At 45.9% G+C, this 22,070-nt stretch overlaps 1 protein-coding gene across 1 annotated transcript; it reads left to right on the top strand.

Moving 5' to 3' along the window:
- The first annotated feature begins 308 nt into the window (after positions 1-308).
- Positions 309-18,627, top strand: LOC142488049 (uncharacterized). The gene is made up of 5 exons (XM_075588407.1): positions 309-565; positions 6,971-7,214; positions 7,501-7,614; positions 8,516-8,629; positions 16,167-18,627. The coding sequence occupies exons 2-5, from the start codon at positions 7,196-7,198 to the stop codon at positions 17,660-17,662; spliced, it is 1,743 nt and encodes a 580-aa protein (XP_075444522.1). The 5' UTR covers positions 309-565; positions 6,971-7,195; the 3' UTR covers positions 17,663-18,627.
- The last annotated feature ends 3,443 nt before the right edge of the window (positions 18,628-22,070 follow it).

Here is a 22,070-nt window from a genome sequence, read left to right as displayed (position 1 = left end):
TTATTTCCACTGCTGCACCTGTGATCATAGAGTGAGCTGAGTGCTCCCCATTGGGGTTCTGTTCTCTCCGTGTTTCCCTTGTATATCACCCCAGATTGTAGCACCATCACCACTCAACCCATCCCCCAGTCCCCTTTCCCCTCCTCTGAGTTCGTTGCTTGGGAGCCCACCAGGGGTCACTGTTCCATATGAGCTCAGGAGGAGCTGGTTAGAGGCGCTCTGGCCTCTCCACTTCCCTCTCTATGGTCCCGCTGCTGCAGCCGGATGTGCTGGTGTGTGAGGTTTGATTCCGGCAGGAAACACTGACCCTGAGCACAGACTGTCCCACATCCTGAGGGGGGGAATCCAGGTCACTCCCACAGGGAAGCACTGAGAGATCACAGGGGCTCCCCCCAACCTCCATAGGAAGTACACACACAGTGAGGGGGGGATAAAGTGCACATCTCAGGCACTGAGGGGGACACACACTGAGGAATAGGCTCTGCAGCCTCTAAGTCCCTTCTCCTGTGCCCCCCTCACATTGCCCACCCCCTGCTGCACAGAGATCTTCAGCCTGTGTTATTGGGTAAGTGCTTTCCTCCTCCTCCCTTCCCCTCCCTTGTGTGACCTGTGCACATTATCCCAGTGCTGCTCTGAGCTTCCTTACACACAGGAGCCTGAGAGGCTGAGCCTCTGATAGTGAGGGGGAGCCTCTGGCACTGGGGGGGTTACTCCTCCTGTATCACAGGGACTGGGAGATAATGGGGGTTATTTTACATTGGGAATTAACATTAGGAATCAGTGAGGATAAGATTGGGAAAGTTATTAAATAGAGTTAGAAAGTAATTAGATTGAGGGAGTATTGGTTGGAGTTTAACTCCTTCATTACCACAGGGGCAGCATCATGTGTGTGTTATGGGCTATAGCTTCTCTATACACGATACATAAAGCTTGGCCCCCTGCAGACGCACTTACCTGAATGCCCTCCTACTGTCTCTGTACGTTCTCCCCACCAATTAGATTGTAAGCTCCCGGAGCAGGGACTCCTCTTCCGAAATGTTACATTTATATCTGAAGCGATTATTCCCATGATCTGTTATTTGTATTATTTGTTATTTATATGATTGTCACGTGTATTACTAATGTGAAGCGCTATGTTCACTAATGGCGCTATATAAATAAAGACATACATACTATTGCTGTTGGTATGTACATACTAATTCATTTTAAATGCCATCTTATGCAAGTTTATATAATTATTTCACGTAACTGCTTAGAATTTTTTTAAATACATATTGCAGCAAGGAATTCTGGGAAATAACATGCAAATGAGCACACACTTGTCAAGTCCATTATTAAGTCCATTATTACATATATAGCCATGCATAATAATGGTATATTACTTTCCTCTCTGTTGACAGTAAGTCCTGGTAAGTACAGGTATGCCAGCAGTAGTTATGGAGGTTTTCCCTCACACCATGGTGAGGTGCCTTATGTATGGAGCGGAGTGGCTGTATGCTCTGAGTCCCTGGATAGTGACATCAGGGATGCGCGTGCCTCCTGAAGTATATAAGGCACAACACAGTTAGTGACAGTATGTTCCAGCAGCTGTGGAAAGTTGTTGGGAAGTTGTAGTTTCCTACATAAGGGATTGTAGGAACACTTTGTGACCCTAGTGAAGTAACTAGCGGTCCAGGTTGACCAATCAGCCTGTCTAAGCCACTCTGTGTCCAGGGACCTGGCGCAGAGAGGATCTCCCTAGGAGAAGAGGGAATCCCACTTCAATTCGGGAGGGCGTACCTGGCAAAGGGACAGCACGGAGAGATGTGCGGCTAGAGCTGGCAGCTGCATGGGGCAGTCTGCTACATCACCGTCTACAATAAAGATGACCTTGTTAACGATACCCCCACTGTGTGAGTGTGAAATTACTCAGCAGTGGATGGCACCACCAAGAAGGAGTTCCTCATCAGGACCATCTCCCTGCGGATGCACAGACCCTGATGAGGTGGAGGCGCTGCACATGATGTAAGTTGAACTCCCACCCACTACCTCAGCTACCTGTCTGGATGACATCCCCGAAGACCATCAAGCGGGAGACTCAGGAGTCCTGTTGCCTACAGGTGCACCACCAAACACTAACACGTAATGGGGATTGTTTATTAGAGTACCCGGGCCAATGTGAGATTGGGGGGGGGGGAAACCCGTTACAATTGGAGGCGCTGCTGAGATATATCTGTTAACAGGACAGGCTTTTGCTAAGCACGCTAGGAAACAGGGAAAGTGTATGCTGCCACTTTGTGCTGCGTTGGGATGGAACCGCAGGGATACCCTGGGAACCTGAGAGGAGTTAGTGGATCTGGAGAGGGCTATAGCTGTCCGAGTCACCTTGAGGTCGCGCTAGGGGTAGGACGCCAGAAGGGAGAGCCTGTTAACTAGGTCAGGAGTCCTGGAGAGGGTCTGCACTAGGCTGACCAAGAGAGGTAGACGCCCAAGTACTGCATGGAAGCCCCAGAGTACTCTAGCCATTCCAGATCACTTACCGAAGGGAGCACAGACTGGGAGGAAGGAGATACAGTAGACACTGAGAGAGTGAGCCTAGCCTGAGGTAGTGCAAACACGAGTTAGACCTATGTTAGGTACCCAAGGTGGTGCACAAGGCATGTTTATTGTACGGATGTGGTAGCTGCCCCGCAGAGCGGAGCTCCATGTACAATAACCCAGTATACAGTGAGCGAGAAGCGACCGTCAGAATGGAGGATCTGCAAAGAGCATAAGGTCCAGGATGCCGGGATGAGGAAGGAGAACAAGCTACAGGAGAGACTCTTGTGTGTTTGGTATGGAATGGCGTGAAAGCCGTGGCTGCGCCGTGTTTGTCATGCCTATGTTCTCGGGAAGATACCCCCGAGAATAGTGAGGACCACAGCCTTGCGAGATGGGAGGAACGAAATGGACTTTGTTACACACCAATAAACAAACAGCCAGACGCTACCTCAAATATAAAGAAGGACAGTCATTACCAAAATGGCGGTTCCCGCGTTCCCGGGACACCGCGTGGGCCAGCTGCAGAAAGTCTTGCAACTCTGCAGTTTGCAAATTGTTGGCCAGGATTGGCGGCAACGAGGAAACTCCACCCAGTTGGGGAGTTTGGCGCGAAAGCTGGAGCCGCGCCCTCATGGACTATGACTCACTCCGCCCCTGTGCTGGGTCAACCTACAAAGCGGCGAGACATCCCCTAGTTTCAACCAGGGGGAGTGGTCTACAGTTCCACCGGATGCCGATGGAGGAAGTGGGGGGAAGCATTGCTCAACCATCCCCAGCACTTCAGTTTCGAAGAGCCATTGATCGATACAGACCGCTAGGACGAGTGCTTCCGTTGGTGACCATGGCTGAGCAAGCGGAGAAAGTGGAACAGAGTCCCTTGATATCAACCCACCCCTACTCGGCTCCAGGAGGCTTCCTGATTATCCACGTAGAGGGTGTGGAGAGAGTGGTCTGTCTCTGCCTGCAGTGCAGACTGCCTGGCGGAGCCGTGGGCAGTGAGGCGCGATGCCCTCATTGTGGACTGCAATATATGTGGCCCATGACCACGTTTGTGCCGGTACAAGCCGTGGGGATGAGAGATCCTACCCCGATGTCGGCGGCGGAGCTTCCGGGTGCACTGTGGAGTGTTAGTGCAGGTCCCGCGGAGCCTGAATCAAGCCGAGTTCTTAAGGCCGAGAAACCCAACCATCGGAGAGGTGACCGGAAAGGAGCCCATCGACGGTCCCCTACTGGAATACCCCGCCCGAACTGTAAATTAGAGTCCTCGGACGAGGAGTGTGCCAGGCTGGCAGAGGCACAGGACTTGTTGGCGGAGTACCATACTACTGGTATTCCGTGGCGAGATGCTATCCCTCGTGTGGAGACACGGAGTCGAGTGTCTCCAGTGCCGCGACCACCCGATCGCCAGAGTCCCACTGCCATGGTGACTAGCGGGTTGGAGGGAGGTCGATCCACCCCGACTCTGCGGAGCAGTAGGTTAACTCCGTGCTGACCGCCGATTCCGGGGGTGGAGGTGAACGAAGAGCGGATCCAGGGTCAGGCTGGACCGCGCAGCAGAAGGGCGTTGCCGGATATCCTCGTGGAGGAAGAGGTCTCGCTTGGGGACCCAACCCAAGATGGCATTGCAGCATGTGCGTGTCCAGAGGCAGTTCCGGACGACCTGAGCGGTGTCGAGTGGGAGGCGATCGCGCCTCTACGGTCGAGCAGTGGGAGTCGATCCCCTACAGACAGACGGAGTGGGCGTTCGAACCGGAGAACGAGAGGTTCCACTGCCGAAGGACAGAACGACCTTTGTGGCGGGCGTGAGTCACGTATTGCGGAGGGGCAGGCCATGACCCTGCCGGTACCTGCCGTCCGGCCCCGTCCCCCAACCCCGTCCATCCCCAAAGTTAGCCCCAAGGCCCTAGTTCAACCCCCTGTCCCTGTCACCTGTTCCTTCGGGTCTACCTCTAGTCTGGGTATGTCAGGGGATTCCCGGGGTCCTATTGAGGAACGGACTGAAAGCCTGGACTGGGGAACTTCAGATGATGGGTCGGAGGGTGGAGGGAGGATTTCCCGACGAGGGTCGGTACCTAGTGATAGCACTAGCATGCTGAGTATCACGGGTGGACACTGGTCACAGCGTAAAGAAAGGGTTGCACCATCTGAGGGTACTTCAGGGGTATCATCGGGCGGGCCTGAGGAGGAAGAGCCCCTAGAACCCAACTCAGGGGAGGTACGGGAAACTAGGTGGTGGGCACCATTATATGAGGGTTATGTCGCCTGGATAGACCGCACCCGTTTCATTCTAGAAAGGGATGGGGTGGTTGATCACTGGTGGGCCCCTGGGGATTTCGACGATGAGCCCTATCTCAAAGAGCTGCGAGTAAGGTGGGATCGAATACAAGTAGGTATTATTACCCCAAAGGGATCTGAAGGGTTAGATGATCCGGTGGAGTCAGACGAGCCCCTGTCATGGGTGTTACCGGGAAAGGCTGGGCAAACTAAGTTAACCCGGGCCTGCCGAGCTGAACGGGCTATTGCAGCCAAATATAAAAGATCCCATGGGCTTGAATACCCATATGTCCCTGAACCTCTGATGAGGGAAATAGAGGACAATCGAGAAAGGTGGCTTCGTAATGATATCGAGTACTATATCGTTAATAAGGGAGGAGCCATTAAGGGAGTTCAGGCTGAGCAGAGGGTCTCCCAACTGATGCGGGTCTGGAAAATCGGGTGCAGCGTTTATATGCACAAGGTGGTGTATTGTAATGAGCGAGGCTTGCCCCGAGAGTTTAGTGTAACAGTCACCGATGCAGCGGGGCGGGAGGTGAAGAAACCAGACCCTCGACACTACTATTAGGTCCGTCAAAGAGTGGTCTGCTTTTTCTTTGATGCTCTCTGCTGGTCAGTGAGCGGATGTTCTGTCATTATTATGTGAATGTGATAATGTTTAACGCTTGATTTGTGTGTTCTTTTTCAGTGTTTCCTGGAGCAAGGTACACCAAATTTAGGCCCCAGCCAGGACGGTGGGGATTCACCAGGGGGAGTATATAGCCATGCATAATAATGGTATATTACTTTCCTCTCTGTTGGCAGTAAGTCCTGGTAAGTACAGGTATGCCAGCAGTAGTTATGGAGGTTTTCCCTCACACCATGGTGAGGTGTCCTATGTATGGAGGGGAGTGGCTGTATGCTCTGAGTCCCTGGATAGTGACATCAGGGATGCGCCTGCCTCCTGAAGTATATAAGGCACAACACAGTTAGTGGCAGTGTTCCAGCAGCTGTGGAAAGTTGTTGGGAAGTTGTAGTTTCCTGCATAAGGGATTGTAGGAACACTTTGTGACCCTAGTGAAGTAACTAGCGGTCCGGGTTGACCAATCAGCCGGTCTAAGCCACTCTGTGTCCAGGGACCTGGCGCAGAGAGGATCTCCCTAGGAGAAGAGGGAATCCCACTTCAATTCGGGAGGGCGTACCTGGCAAAGGGACAGCACGGAGAGATGTGTGGCTAGAGCCGGCAGCTGCATGGGGCAGTCTGCTACATCACCGTCTACAATAAAGATGACCTTGTTAACGATACCCCCACTGTGGGGGAAACCCGTTACACATGGAAAACCCTTAAGCCAATGCTTGCTGCTTTAAACACAGCTTTTAAACATAGCCTGGGATGAGATGCAAAGCCAATAATCCCACTCACAGACAGACTGTCTTATTGTGTTTACAATACTTGTATTATACGTGTAGATACGTTCCACAGATATAACACAGAGAATAGTGCTCTTGATTCAGTATCAGAATATAACTATTCCGCTGGAAATTATCTGGGTCGGGAAGCAGTGATCCTGTCATAATAGGACGGGGCTTATAAGGGTGTGAGCAGGTCAGAAGTCTGTGTCCTACGTTCAGATGGGCAGAGCCTATTCCCTCATGAAACTGGAGGTGATCGAGGAACAAATTAATGAGGGTGTGAGGGATCAAACCCCCCTCTTTATTATGGTGGGGTAAGGTGAGGGGAGGTTACTGCACTGGTTCCTCTGCATTACCCACTTCTCACCGTATGAAATAGGAAAGTGAGACTGTGTCAGTATGGAGCAGAACTGCTGGACCTGAGAGAGTATCGGGAGCATTTATCAAAGTCTCACTCATGTACTGTATCTGCTTTTTATTCATACTATGGAACTGTACAGTATGTTACTATGTTACACTATGAGGACTTTACTGGTCTTTTGGCTGTTAAGCTCCCACTCTCTTTATACTTTTCTAGATGGTTATGTTGTGACACAATCCTGAGCCATTAAAGTTTTGCAGTGTTTGAAATTAAGTTCCTGTTTGCGAATTGAACATATGTGTTTTTGGTGCCCCTGTCTTCTCCGACTCCTTTGGGGTTAATGATTTAGGATTGAAAACGCTGATACTAAATGCTGTATATTTGTCCAAAAAACTGATCATTCCAATTCTGTTTTATATACAGGCACATTCTAAAATCCAACACATATAGATTAACCTCCGGTCAGCACCTCCAGAGCAGCACTGCCCACTGCCAGCACCTCCAGAGCAGCACTGCCCACTGCCAGCACCTCCAGAGCAGCACTGCCCACTGCCAGCACCTCCAGAGCAGCACTGCCCACTGCCAGCACCTCCAGAGCAGCACTGCCCACTGCCAGCACCTCCCAGAGAAGCACTGCCCACTGCCAGCATGGATCCACACTTGTTTAGTGAGTAGAGGAGATATTTTGGTGTCTTTGAAACCTGCAAAGAGGGAATATCTGATTATTTTGCAGTTATGCACATCAAACACCCAAACTAATCTTGTTTTCTTATAGAACCACCAGCAGGTAAGAATATAATATATCTTCACCTCTGTCATTTTCTGCCAGACGGGCTAGTAATACATTTCTTTATAAGAGGTATTATATTATACCAATATCAGCGGAGGTAAAATCACAAGAAGCGCCCCCACTCCCAGCTTTACATGATGGATTTTCCTTTTCTTATTGCCAGGTTTCCCTTTGGTTGTACCAGAGAGTTTGGAGATGAAGTCAGAGAAAGAAGAGACCGACACTGAGGAACATCTGACCCCAATAAAGGAAGAAATAGATGCATTTCCTGTTTGGGGTAAGTACCCTTACATCCTCACTTGTCTTTATTCAGTATGTTTAAAAATGGACTGGAAAAAAAAAAAATTTGGTATCGCAAATATGTATTGATCTATGTAACATTATACGATAACCAATGTATATGTAAATACAATGTGCAACAATGTGATATTTGGAAATGTGTCTGTAAACACCGTAATATAAAGATACTTTTTTTTTTTAAATGGACTGAAATGTGTACAATATTTTGGGAAATAATATTAAAGCGTGCGTACAATTATAAGATACCTGTCCTAATGAAAAAAATAATTTGTCTAAGGCAGGGGGGCGCAAACTTTTTTTTTTCCTGCACCCCCTGCAGGATGTCCTCCTCTCCACGCGCCCCCTCCCTCCTCCTCTTTACCTTGGTTCCCGGCGTCTGGGTGTCATGACGGCACGTTGCCATAGCAACATGGCGTCACATAACCCCGTGGCGTCATTTGAGCCCGCGTTGCCATGGTGCCGCGTCTCCAGATGCCGGCTGAATCCAGGTTAGTATGGTTTACAGAGGCCTTCGCCGCTTCCCCGGCACTTGATTTAAGTGCCTTCGGGAAGTGCGCGGGGCCTCTGTAAACCCTGCGCGCCCGGCCGGTAATCTCGCGCACCCCCTGTGGGTAACGCACCCCCAGTTTGCCCACGGCTGTTCTAAGGTTATATTGGGAATATTATTGTTATTGAGGTTTGAACATTGGTAGCCCCAAAATGTTTTCAGCGCTCGGGGGTAAAAACTTCAGCACTCAAAAGGGTTAATAACAAAGTAAAATCAATCACTTCACCCCTCCCACATAGGGATCAGTATAGAGTATTTCTGTATACTGAGATCACAAGAAGCGCCCCCACTCCTAGCTTTAAATGATGGATTTCCCTTTTCTTATTGCCAGGTTTCCCAGTGGTTGTGCTGGAGAGTTTAGAGATTAAGTCAGAGAAAGAAGAGACCGACACAGAGGAACATCTGATCGTAATAAAGTGTGAAACTGTCCCATTTCCTGTCTCTGGTGAGTACCTTTCCCCTTTGTCTGCACAAAGGGATGTTATCTTGTTACAAACACATGATCACAATTAGTGAATGTTCATGGTTAATTGCCTCTCATAGGAAGTCCCCAGGCCTGCTGGGTGTTCTGGGACAAGCCACATGCAGCAGAGTTAGAAGTGCAATATGGCTCTCAAACACGTATAAAGGTTGGAAATGCAGAGTTATGGGTATCTGACCATCAATAGATACGATAAAACGCATTTGGGAAAACAAATTCAAGGGACCCTTCCCTAACTAACCTGGTTCCCCAGCTTAAACAAGACCCTCTCATTTAGGGTCATTAGATATGCAATAATAGCCACAGTCTTTAGACATAGCTTAGCTGATAGATGGGGACAGCGTCCCAAGAGTCCAGGCAATTCTTCCGGACAGTGAAGGTCATGATGAGGGCGTCCTTCCCGAACTGCATACAGGGGAGCAGCGTGCCCCCAACCTCCAGGCTCTAGGAGAGAAAATGAAGCAGCAAACATAGCTGCCATAAATACCTGTTCCTTAATTAGTATAGCAGGTGAGGGAGAACTAGATGATTAAACTGACGAGTTTTCATCCCTCTGTAGGCAGCCTGTAGGACGACAGTTGTGGCGCGTATATGCCGATAATTTTCTCTTTCCCTCATTCCTTGCATAAGAGCTTTGCAGGGCTTCTGAATAATTTGAATGCTTTTCTCCCTTTTCAATACGTTGAGTCCACTTGTGAGAGAATCCTGTTCCTTGCGGACATCGCGCAATTCTGCTCTCAGAGCCTCCATCTCTTCCTGGCGCTGGCTCTGTGTGCATGAACGCATCTCTCATTACGTTTAGGAACTCTGTCTTCATTACGTCTACGCCTCTACAAATCTCGTTGCTAGGGTCCCATCAGCTTGCCTTTCCCAGGTTTCTTTCTCCTGGTCATCCTGACTGTTGGGGATGGAGCAGCGTCTCTGCTCCTCTAGCTCTTGCTTCAGTTTCTGGACATTCTCGTGCTCCCTCTCATACTTCTCTGCGGGGACACACTGGGTACTCAGATGCTCATTCCTGAAAGAACACCACTTTTTGTGATCAGACACATGAGACATTAAACACATTTTTTCCTCCATTTTTGCACTTTCAGGTGTTTTCTTCACCCTGACCTCTGGGGGTGCTATTGCGTCAATATTTTTCGCACTTTTCCCTGTGTATGCTGTATGCAGAACTGGTAGTCATACACAGTAGGACAGACTTTACTCACAGAGTCTGTACGTTACTTCGGCTGGGAGGCCATTTTAAGCCCCCGCATTTATTTGTAAATCCACAGACTTTTTAGTGTCGACCCACATTCTCCACCATAAGTGACAAACGCCACCCTTGCCTAGCGCTGATGACTGTCTGGGCTCTTACCAGTCTTCTAGGGTTTATTTAGAAAAAACACAAGAATAAGAGGTACCAGTATAGTGTGTAACTCCAGGCTTCTGCCTTTTTTATTTCGTCCCAGTAAGGGACTGCAGATTCAATAGATACATGTTGGAGGCACTCAGCCATTAACCTTCAGCGGTTTACTCATATTACTGTCTTAACTCTATCCCCAGGACATACTTGAAACGAGAGGTAACTCTCAATGTATTACTTCCTTGTAAAATGTTTTATATATAAGTGACACTAAACATTTCAAACACTGTCACTTTAAGAAACCAAAGAAACCATAAAAGTAACACCTATCCCTTTTTTAGGGATCTAACTATACAGTAGTATCAGCCTCTCTAACGGTTGCTGGGCCAACTAACCTGGTTCCCCAGCTTAAACAATACCCTCTCATTTTGAGTAACTAGATACACAATAATATCCAGTCTTTAGACATAGCTTAATTGATAGATGGGGACAGCGTCCCAAGAGTCCAGGCAATTCTTACGGACAGTGAGAGTCATGATGGGGGCATCCTACCCGAACTGGATACAGGGACGCAGCGTGCCCCCAGCCCCCAGGCTCTAGAAGAGAGAATGAAGCAGCATGGCTAGCTGCCATATATACCTGTTTCTGTAATTAGGAGAGCAGGTGAGGGAGAACTAGATCCATTGTAAACTGTGGCCTGGATTTTCCATCCACCAGCCTGAGTAAATGTGAAGCTGTGGGATGGATCCTTTTGCACTATTCCTGCACTTTCTAACCTAAATCAGGTAGAAAGCTGCCTAATATCCTGTGACTAAGTCACAGAATTTATCACGTTTTTCACTTTATGAAGTTAGATTTCATCACATTTTTATTGACTCACAATTATTTTTTATTTGAGTCACAGTTCTACTTGCAGACACGGGGTGCGGCTATGGGTACCTCCTTTGCCCCGTCGTATGCTAATCTTTTTATGGGTCTCTGGGAATCCACATTTATTTTTGGTGATTCTAATCCTTTTCGGCATCAGATTATTTTTACAAGCGTTATATTGATGACCCGATTATGATTTGGGAAGGGGATTCACATTCACTGGACACTTTCATTAATACACTTAATTCTAATATGTTGAATCTTAACTTTACTTATGAACACCATATTAGTCACATTAATTATTTAGATATCACTTTATTTATTGACATTACAGGAGAAATACAGACTGACATTTATAGGAAAGAAAATTCCAGAAATACCTTTCTTAAAGCGGATAGCAATCACCCCAGGTCACTCATCCGTAGTATACCCAAGGGCCAATTCCTCCGCATAAGGCGGCTTTGGTCTAACAAGGATTCTTTTGATCAACAGGCCACCGAATTGGCAAACAGATTTTCTGTCAGGGGCTACAGAACAGGGGATACAGAGGAGTCTTACATGAATGCCAAAGTCTGTACTCATGCTGAGTTACTGTCTTATGGTTCAACTGGTTCTTGGCAGGGGGTTTAAATCAAGGAGAGACCAGGGCACTCCCGAAGGGTCCAATCCGCTGTTTATTACACGGCATAGATCAAATCCGCTCAATCATCCAGAAACATTGGAAGTGCTCACCTTGGAGGAAGACCTTAGAGCCAATTGAACAAGGACCAATATTTGCATTTAGAAAGGCTAAATCCTTGGCAAACTATCTTTCGCCTAGTTTATTTACCTCCAAGTCACAGTGTTCATGAATCAAATTTAATACACTTTTTTTCAAATGTGGTAAATGTGTATTTGTTGCTATGCCAATCCAATCAAATATATTGATATTGTACACAGTAAGAAAACACACACAATTCCAGTTTTTATTCATTGTAATTTTGTGATTTATTACTTAACCTGCAGTTGTGGTCGAGGATTCGTTGGGCGGACAATCAGACCAGTGAAGGTCAGAATTATAGAGCACTTTCGTTCTATTAAAAAACTAGATCAGGTTGTTGAGCTTGGTAAAATGCTCTGACCTGAAGGTACCTAAAGAATTCAGCATTGGGGATATTGTTGTTAGATTTAAGGATGTCAAATGTTTGAATGCCTCTTCTGCCCTCCAGGTCCGCTAATCTATTAATATGATTAGCTTTCCAAATTGTAAAGTCTGCACTGTTCAGTCCAGGAGCAAACAATGGGTTCCCCCATAATGGGGTCATGCCTGATGCTTTATGGGTCAAATTGCATTTAAGCCTGGTGCTCTCCCACACCGAGAGTGAGTTAGCCATTGAGGAAAGCGGTGTTTTAGCGTTGAATCGCACCTTTTTGGGTAGCCAGATTAAATGTCCTAGTTCAACCGGGGAGCAAATCTCTTTTTCTAATGCAACCCACCTTTTGGAGTCCGGGTTGGTGTGCCATTGCACGATTTGGCATAATTGGGCCGCTTTATAATAAGCCAACAAGCAGGGCACCGCAAGCCCCCCTGCCCCTGTTTGGTTGCGTATTATCCGCCTGCCCACTCTCCCCTTTTTCCCCCCCCCAGATAAATCTATCTATTTCGGATTGGAGCGAGAGGACGTCCTTCAATCCCACTGGCACCGGGAGGGTGTGGTATAAGTAAAGAAGGCGAGGGAGCAGGTTCATTTTAATACAGTGAATTTTCCCTATCCAAGAGATTTTGTGTTTGGCCCATCCCCTTATGTCCCCTCGTAGGGTTTGCATCAGTTTGGGGTAATTTGCCTGGTACAGCAGTTTGGTTGTCTTGGTTACATTAATCCCTAGATATTTAATTTGTGTCTGCTGCCAGTTAAAGTTAAAGTTGAGGGTGATCAGCTTCTCCATGTGTTTTGGTAAATTTATATTCATAGCGTCTGATTTAGATTGGTTTATTTTAAATCCGGAGATCCTATTAAATCTACCCAGGAAATCGAATAAGTTTGGTAGAGAGGTGAGGGGGCTAGATATTGTCAGGAACACGTCATCCGCATACAGTGCCACTTTATGCGACTGGTTTCCAATGCCAATACCCAAGATATCTTTGCTGTCTCGTATTTGCGCGGCTAGGGGCTCCATACATAGCGCAAACAGGAGAGGGGAGAGCGGGCAGCCCTGCCTCGTTCCGCTCTTGATTAAGAAAGGGTCCGATGCGAACCCCTGGTGGGTCACCCTGGCTGACGGAGCCAAGTATAGGGAGAATATCGCGGCAATCAGTTTAGTTCCCATCCCAAACGCCCCAAGCATGGCCTCTAGTTCGTTAACGAACTTTGAAAAGCTCTGCCGAATAGGGACAAGCACAGTTGGACTCACATCGCAGCTGTACAAGGAAGTAACTGGTTCTAGCTCGACAGTAACTGAAAAACTAGGCTACATGACCAAATGGGAGACGGACCTAGGAGAAGTATTAGACGTAGAGGACTGGACGAAAATCACCACGGCAGTCTCCAAAAGCTCCATGTGTACGACCCTCAGGGAGAACGCATATAAAGTTATGATGCAATGGTACCACACCCCCACAAAATTGGCTAAATTCCTGCCCAGTTACTCCCCATTGTGCCCGAGACAATGTGGACAACAAGCAGACTTGTTACACATGCTGTGGTCTTGCCCCAAGCTAACTAATGTCTGGGATTCAATCCAAGATTGGCTGAGCAGAATCCTAGGCATAAATATCCCGCTAGACCCGTGGCAGTTTCTTCTAAACAGACCGCACCCGGGACTATCCAGAAAAACAAACAAATTAATATCGCACTTTGCGATGGCGGTAAGAGGAGAGATCGCAGCACGTTGGAAACAAAATGTGATTCCATCAATTACTGCAATTCGGAATAGAATTTGGACAGTCTGCCAGATGGAGCAATTGACGAGTATGGTCAACGATACTGGCACAAACTATCTCAAAGTCTGGACGCCGTGGTTGGCTCAGACAGATATACCAGGGGTAGAAAGGTCCACGATATGGCAATGATTAGGATAGATGCGTTCTCCGCTGGGCTGTTATATAAACACGGACGTACAGGATAAATCAGAATTCATCGGATCGAACCAGACAGGGAGGTGTCGGGGCCGTCACCGGGGTGAGATCTGCCCACCCCAAGGAGCGATAAGCCGGAAGATGCAGAGCTGTCGGTGAAACCACGGTAGAAGGACCCCTCCCCCTTACCCCCCCCCCCAATCTCCTGACACCCCTACCCCCCTTATTTCCGTCAGGTGCCTGTGTAAAGTCTGTCTGTGTGTCTTCCCAGTTTGTCCTGTCTTCACCTGCGGAGAACAAAGATGCATGGGCGATTGATAATGTTATGATTATGTGGTTGATAAAAAACTTTGAAATGTCTGTCAAACATGTAATCTGTCAATAAAATTTGAGTTGAAAAAAAAAAAAAACTAGATCAGATGCTCCCAGTTTCCAAACATTTTACACATTGTACATTGGGAGACTTGTCCACCTTTCATTTTTCAGCGATTCAATCTATACCTGTTCCTACACGAGGGGATTGAATCTATACCTGTCCCTACACGAGGGGATTGAATCTATACCCGTCCCTACACGAGGGGATTTAATCTATACCTGTTCCTACACGAGGGGATTGAATCTATACCTGTCCCTACACAAGGGGGTGATAGAATTAAGCAGCTTAATCAGCGTGAGATGTTTTGGATCCACTCACTTAATACTCTATCCCCTTTTGGGATTAATACAGAATGGGACCTAAAACATTTTCTCTAAGCTATATTATTCCTTTGCCCATTCTCAGGTTATATAATACTGTGTGTTTCATTTACATTTGTTTCTATCATTGAGATACATATGTGTCTCTCTCTAGTCACATTTGATGTGTAGTATTGTATCCTTAATGTGGCAATTTTCTCAGTGCGGTTTATTTATTTACATTTTATTCATTATGTATATTCCCCTTATCAAGATTCAAATTGTTCTTTGCCTTGGTAGTTGAAGTTACTTTTATTATATGTATATTATTACATGATTATATTATATTATTTGGTGTTACAGTTAATTTAATTAATATAAGATAATTTTATTCTCACCACATCCTATCCACTTTTAAATTGTATGCTTTTTCATTTAATTTTTATTGTCCTTATGAGTCTATTTAAGTTTATTGTTATTATATTCTTTATTGTGTCCTTTTGCTGGATTTCTCCCCCACAGTTATACTGCCTTCTTTCCGTGGTTACATTTTCCCCGGACTGTTTTGTTCCCATGGGACGTTTTTACCTGGGATACAGGTAGGCAGTGTTTCCGGCGGGGAGTGCCTATAACGTGACACTCTCTAGACTCAGGAAATCACTCTTTGATAAAGCGCCCATGGCGAGAAACGCGTTGGAGGTTTCTCTTGTAACTTAGGCTGTGTGTCTCAATAACTTTTATTTTTTCTACTTTTGCCTCCAGTTCTTCTTTTCTGCAATGCTCCTTTTTTTTCTTTGTTTTGAATGTGAGAGGAGAAGGAAAGGGAGGAGTCAAATATTACACCAAGTCCGCCTGCTTGGGAAATTATATGAATAGTATTTGTGACTGCCAAAATATGACACAAAATGGAGCAGTTTAGTTTATGTGGGTCTTATGGCAGAAGATTACATGGGCAGTGTAGTCACTGCATCACTTAGATTGTAAGCTCTCCAGGGCAGGGATTTCCGTTCCTATTGTCTGATTGTGTTTGTTGCACTTATTGTATTATAATTCCCTGTACTGTGTTTCTGCTGTAAAGTGCTGAGTACACTGTGGGCCTTATATAATTAAAGACATATATTCATGGGCATCTACAGTATCTTTACACTATAGGTTGCTGTCTGGTTTAGTTGATATTATTAACGCACTAATATGATAAACCAGGAGTTCCTTAACTTTACTTCTCATGGACGTTTTCAATGGTAATTATTTGGAGGATGTACATGTATCCTTAAATAATGAATACAGTAATAAATACAAGTTATATATGTATCAGTGATTTCAATGTGAGAGCTGCTACAAATACATTTCAGGCCTTCGGGGACCACCACCACAGTCATTAGAGGCCACTGGATGTCCATGTGCAACAATTTTAAATCCCTGGGTGATGAGAATATTTTGTTAATTAAGTATCGGTGAAATAGATTCTTCAGTGTTTTGGATTTGTAATTTGCGTTCAGTAATTTGATTTACAGATTGAAAACATTTCTTCTGTCTTTTTTGTTTACTTCTGTTAGAGAACGGCCTGAACGAGGAACAGAACTTGAGCTCTGATACATCCAGAAGCTGTCTGACTCCTCGCAGCCCAGAAGTGCCAATAAACAATGATTCCTGCCGCATTTTAGACTTGTGCAAGGAACCAGTGCCGCATGGTGGTGACTTTACAGACCTTGTACAGCACACAGCGGAGACGGACTCTAAATATGTGTCCAGCAAAAGGTATGCGAGAGATTTAAGAAGAAGCCGCGATGCTCAGCATTTTCTCTGTTGTCAGTGTGGCAAAAGCTTCTCACTGGACAGGGACCTGCTCACACACCTTTGTGTCCCCGCTAGAGAGCAAACCTTTACATGTACAGATGGTGGGAGCAGTTTCTCACTGAAGGGGAAACTTCTTTCACACCAGATGATTCAGACAGCAGTGACTCCTTTTACTTGTACAGTGTGTGGGAAACAGTTAAGTACTAAGTCGACTCATACAGGGGAGAAACCATTCACATGTACAGAATGTAGTAAAAGGTTTTCTCTGAAGGTGGGCCTCCTCAACCATGAGCAGATTCATATAGGGGAGAAATCCTTCACATGTACAGAGTGTGGGAAACAATTCAGTATTAAGGGTCGTCTCCTCAAACACCAGATGACTCATACTGGAGAGAAACCATTCACATGTGCAGAGTGTAGTAAAAGCTTTTCTTGGAAGAGTGATCTCCTCATACACCAGATGACTCATACAGGGGAGAAGCCATTCACATGTTCAGAGTGTGGGAAACAATACTCAGTTAAGAGCCGTCTCCTCAGACACCAGATGACTCATACAGGGGAGAAACCATTCACATGTGCAGAGTGTAGTAAAAGCTTTTCTCGGAAGACAGAACTCCTCATCCACGAGCAGATTCATACAGGGGAGAAACCATTCACATGTACAGAGTGTGGGAAACAATTCAGACTGAATAGAAGTCTCCTCATACACCAGATGACTCATACAGGGGAGAAACCATTCACATGTTCAGAGTGTGGGAAACAATTCACTAATAAGAGAAACCTCCTCAGACACCATAAGACTCATACAGGAGAGAAACCATTCACATGTGCAGTGTGTAGTAAAAGCTTTTCTCTGAATCCGACTCTCCTCAACCATGAGCGGATTCATACAGGGGAGAAACCATTCACATGTACAGAGTGTGGGAAACAATTCAGTACTAAGGCAAACCTCCTCAGACACCATATGACTCATACAGGAGAAAAACCATTCACATGTGCAGAGTGTAGTAAAAGATTTTCTACGAAGGCGGAGCTTCTCAACCATGAGTGGATTCATAGAGGGGAGAAACCATTCGCATGTGCAGAGTGTAGTAAAAGCTTTTCTCGGAAGGCAGATCTCCTCAACCATGAGCGGATTCATACAGGGGAGAAGCCCTTCACATGTACAGAGTGTGGGAAACAATTCACAATTAAGAGCAACCTCCTCACCCACCACAGGATTCATACACGGGAGAAACCATTTCCATGTACATAGTGTGGGGAAAGCTTTTCACAGAGGATCAGCCGCCTTACACACATGAGGATTCAGACATGAAATAAAATATGTGATCGTTCACAGTAGGGTTGGGCAATATACCAGTAGCATAGTAATACTGCAGTAATTAAAATGGACGGTAACGCAATACTTGCCATTACTTTTTACCGGGGGTGGGGACTGTCGGAGAGGGGACTGAGTGTGGGTCTGGTAGAGACACTGTAGTGGGATCGAGTCTGGGAGCTCCTTGACTTTCACATGCTGCAGTTATAAGGAATCCTCCTGCTGGTAATCTCACCCCTCCATATTAACCACTTCCCCTCTGTCATGCCTTTACCCCTTCCACCATAACTCAACCCCTTTCTCGGCTCTCACCCGTGCCTCTTGACCTCCTTCCCCATGCCCATTAACCCACGCCTCCCCATGCCCTATTAATGTGTACAGGAGAAGGGGGGTCGAGGGGGTAATTATACATTCTCTTACCGTGCACCCCAAAGCTGGAACAACCTACCGGAGACTCTCTCATCCACCACCAGTTTAAGTTCTTTCAAAACTAAGGCTCTCACATTTTAATCTGGTCTGTAACTGTTACATACGCTTATAATATATATTATCTTTAACTGTGCATGCAATGTCTTGTATATAATGTATACCCTGTTCACTTATGTAACTGTATTTGTAACCATGTATTATTTGTCATCTTAACTCTGTGCCCAGGAAATACATGAAAACGAGAGGTAACTCTCAATGTATTACTTCCTGGTAAAACATTTGATAAATAAATAAAAAATAAAATGGTGAAGAAAGGGGTCTTTAGTGTGGGTGTAGTTAGTGTAACATTTTCATTGAAACCTTTGTTATTCTTAAAATTAAAATGTATTTGCTTTTTTACATTGTATTAAGAATGAAATGGATTTGTATAAGAAATATCAAATCTACGTAAGTACCAGCACTCACTGTCTAATAGCTAAATGATGAAAACAGTTGTAATGCAGAATAAACATTTAATAATAAAATGAACCAGAAATAAATCAAATGTGTTTGCAGAAACTAGTATCATAAATGGGCGTTTCACAAAGTGAGGGGTGGGGGGGAGGAAAAGGGGAAAAAACATGAAACACAAGGAATATACACAAAAAACGGAGAACGGAAAGTATGCTAGGGGGGCGACGTTTCGAGGGACTACCTCTTCATCTGGCCCATTCCCCCTGGTCCAAAAGGACCGAGAGGTACTTCCCTAAGCCTCCCTTCCCCTATACCTGGTCAAATCAGACACCCCTGAAAATAGATAGCAAACATATAGTGTAGGCTAAATACAGCTAAACAGCTAATAGCAGGGCAGCAAGAATCCACTAATGGTACAGTAAAAGCTGAACACAGCTTGCAAGAAAGCAGCTTGCAAATGAGCACCAGGAGTCCACACAGTCAGTGAAAGGTTAATGAGAAAAGTAAATGAAGTGATCAAACCCTCAGTGGCTCTGCTCCTTCAGCTGCTCGTGTGGAGTGCTATCTATTTTCAAGGGTGTCTGATTTGACCAGTTCCCTCGAAACGTCGCCCCCCAGCATACTTTCCGTTCTCCGTTTTTTGTGTATATTCCTTGTGTTTCATGTTTTTTCCCCTTTTCCTTCCCCCTCCCCCCCCCCCCCCACCCCTCACTTTGTGACACGCCCATTTATGATACTGGTTTCTGCAAACACATTTGATTTATTTCTGGTTCATTTTATTATTAAATGTTTATTCTGCATTACAACTGTTTTCATCATTTAGCTATTAGACAGTGAGTGCTGGTACTTACGTAGATTTGTTAGTACTATACAGGGGAATAAGGGTCCCCTTTTGTTCCGTGCACCCTGCAATTGCATATATTTAACACTATCAGAGTGCTGTCTATCGTCCCCTTTTACCCTTGTATAAGAAATATGTTTCACAATAAATGACCTTGAACATTTTGAGGAGTTTTGCTTTTTATTCTTTCTGTTGGGTGTTAATATATTGCTGAATATTATCACGATAAATTACTTAATACTCTTGGGCTGAGTCGAGCGGGTGCTTTCCCTGGCCTTAGTGCGCGCGTCGTCTGGGGGTGGGCCTCATTGGGCGAACCTCTCATGTGACCGGCCCTCAGCGCCAAAACTTAAGTTGATCTGTCTCCTCCGCATGCCTACGGAAGCGCCCCCTAAAGCCGCCCTCATATAAAGGGTGCCGGGGGTAAGAGCGCGGCTCAGCGCTGACCATGCCTGCGGCCTTATGCTGGGAAGTATTTTTGTTATTGTCTAACCCTAGTTCAGGGTGTTGGAAACAATTCAGTACAAAGTGTGACCTCGTGTCACACCCAAGTATTTACAGTGGAGAAACCATTTGCTTGTTCAGTGTGGGAAACAATTCACTGTTGGGGTCACCTCTTCAGATACCAACAAATTCATGCAGGGAGAGGCCTTTCACATGGACAGAGTATAGGAAAAACGTTTCTTGGATGAATGACCTCACACACCACATGATTCACACAGGGGAAATAATGTGCTTGTTCAGAGTGGGGTAAACCATTTTATACGAAGTGGGACCTCTTGTTACACCAGCAGATTTACACAAGGGAGCAACTTTTTAATTGTACAGAATTTGGGAAACATTTCAGCCCTGAGAGGCAAATCAACACACACCAAACAATTCATAAAAGGGGATTACATCATAATCAGTTCCGTAATAGGAGGACAGTCCTCAGATACCAGAGTATTTACACAGGGGAGAAACCTTTCCCATGTGCAGAGTGTATAAAATGTTTCCCAGTAAGAAAACCTTGTCACCCAAGTGCTTACACAGGGTAAGTATCTATGTCTTTATTTAAATAGTGGCATTAGTGTACATGGCGCTTCACAGCACTAATACACGTGACAATCGTATAAATAATAGAAATAAAACATAATAAGTGCTTCAGACATAAAAGTAACATTTAGGAAAAGGAGTTTGTGACGGTAGCTTTGAAACAGGCTATTAATAATACACACCAAAATATAACTGGGTTGAACTGAACGAGGCTTAGATATAATAAAGTATATTTATTCCTTAAATAGGTGAACACAGCAATATAGTACAGTAACAAGCAAGAAAGGTAACACTTACGTTTTGGGTTGAGAAAATGAAGAAGTATCACATAGCAATTCTCCAGCAATCAGGTAACAGTCAAGATGGTATTTGAAGACAATTGATATAGGGGTTACCACAGGTTATATATCTTTGTAACCCTATCCTTAACATTGAGTACAGGCCATTGGGTCACAATTACCTGTATCCAATCTTTAACGTGGGAACACATTTAAATCCCTGCCCCCTGCTTGTTAGCTCATGCGCACTAGGACCCTGGGGGTCTCATTTCTGTAGCCCCACATTTACATCAGGGACGCCGGCCAGTCTGTCAAATGGGATATCTGGCAGGATACCCTTTGTTGGTTGGTGTAAAATATGACACTCTCAGACCCCTCTAGATTGAGGTGTCTCCGCCCTCAGGTAAACAGTGAGGGTGGCAAAATCTTTTGATCAGGGGTCTGCTTCCTAAACATTTGGTCGCTCTCCTGACCATTTGCATTCCTTAGTAGGCAGGAATCTTTGCGGGTAAATTAAACAAAGGGCTATAATCACTAAATAATTATTAACCATTGCCCTCCCGGATGGATCCCAGTGTGTGTGTGTGGTGCAGTCACTGACATAATAATAAAGCATGGGAATAGGGGCATACACATTTTCATGATATAACAAGGGGCAAACCACATTCCTGGACCGCAGTCCAGTTAACCCCTTGTCTCCCTGGTGAGGTCAGGGAATGGCCATATGGGGTGCAACCCCGTTATTACCGGGCCACCCCCTTTCTCCCTCTACACCTGCCCTTCTTAATGGGTGTCCTGTGGCCCACTGGCCCTAACGGGGAGTGGGGCACTGCTGGCACCATTAATAAATTCAGTCTCAGAGGGATAGTCCTGACGTGAAAGTCCATCAGCATTGCTGTTTTCACTGCCCTTTTTGTGCTGAATGGTAAATTAAAATTCTTGCAGAGCTAAGCTCCATCTCAGCAATTTGGCATTCTCCCCTGATGCCCTCTGCAGCCAACTCAGGGGGTTGTGGTCGGTGAGGACCATGAAAGCCCTTCCATAGACATAGGGCTGGAGCTTTTTGAGTGCCCACACAATGACCAAGCACTCCCTCTCAATGGTGGCATATGCCACCTCCCTGGGGAGTAGTTTGCGACTGAGATACACCACAGGGTGCTCCCTGCCGTCGTCCCCCACCTGGCTCAACACAGCCCCAATACCAAAGTCTGAGGTATCAGTTGGAATTAGAAAATGCTTTGTATAGTCTGGGGCAGCCAGTATGGGGTCCCCAGCAAGCGCAAGTTGCAGTGCCTGGAAAGCAGTTTCA

Source organism: Ascaphus truei, chromosome 2 (assembly GCF_040206685.1).
Source record: "Ascaphus truei isolate aAscTru1 chromosome 2, aAscTru1.hap1, whole genome shotgun sequence".
In the NCBI taxonomy this organism is placed as follows: Eukaryota; Metazoa; Chordata; class Amphibia; order Anura; family Ascaphidae; genus Ascaphus; species Ascaphus truei.
The sequence above is the reverse complement of the archived record's forward strand: the minus strand, read 5'-3'. Positions and strand labels throughout refer to the sequence as shown.

Excerpts from the sequence above, each read along its gene's own strand:
- LOC142488049 (XM_075588407.1), top strand. Across the intron at positions 7,615-8,515 it reads AGATGCATTTCCTGTTTGGG|GTTTCCCAGTGGTTGTGCTG; the intron begins GTAAGTACCCTT and ends TCTTATTGCCAG. Across the intron at positions 8,630-16,166 it reads TGTCCCATTTCCTGTCTCTG|AGAACGGCCTGAACGAGGAA; the intron begins GTGAGTACCTTT and ends TACTTCTGTTAG.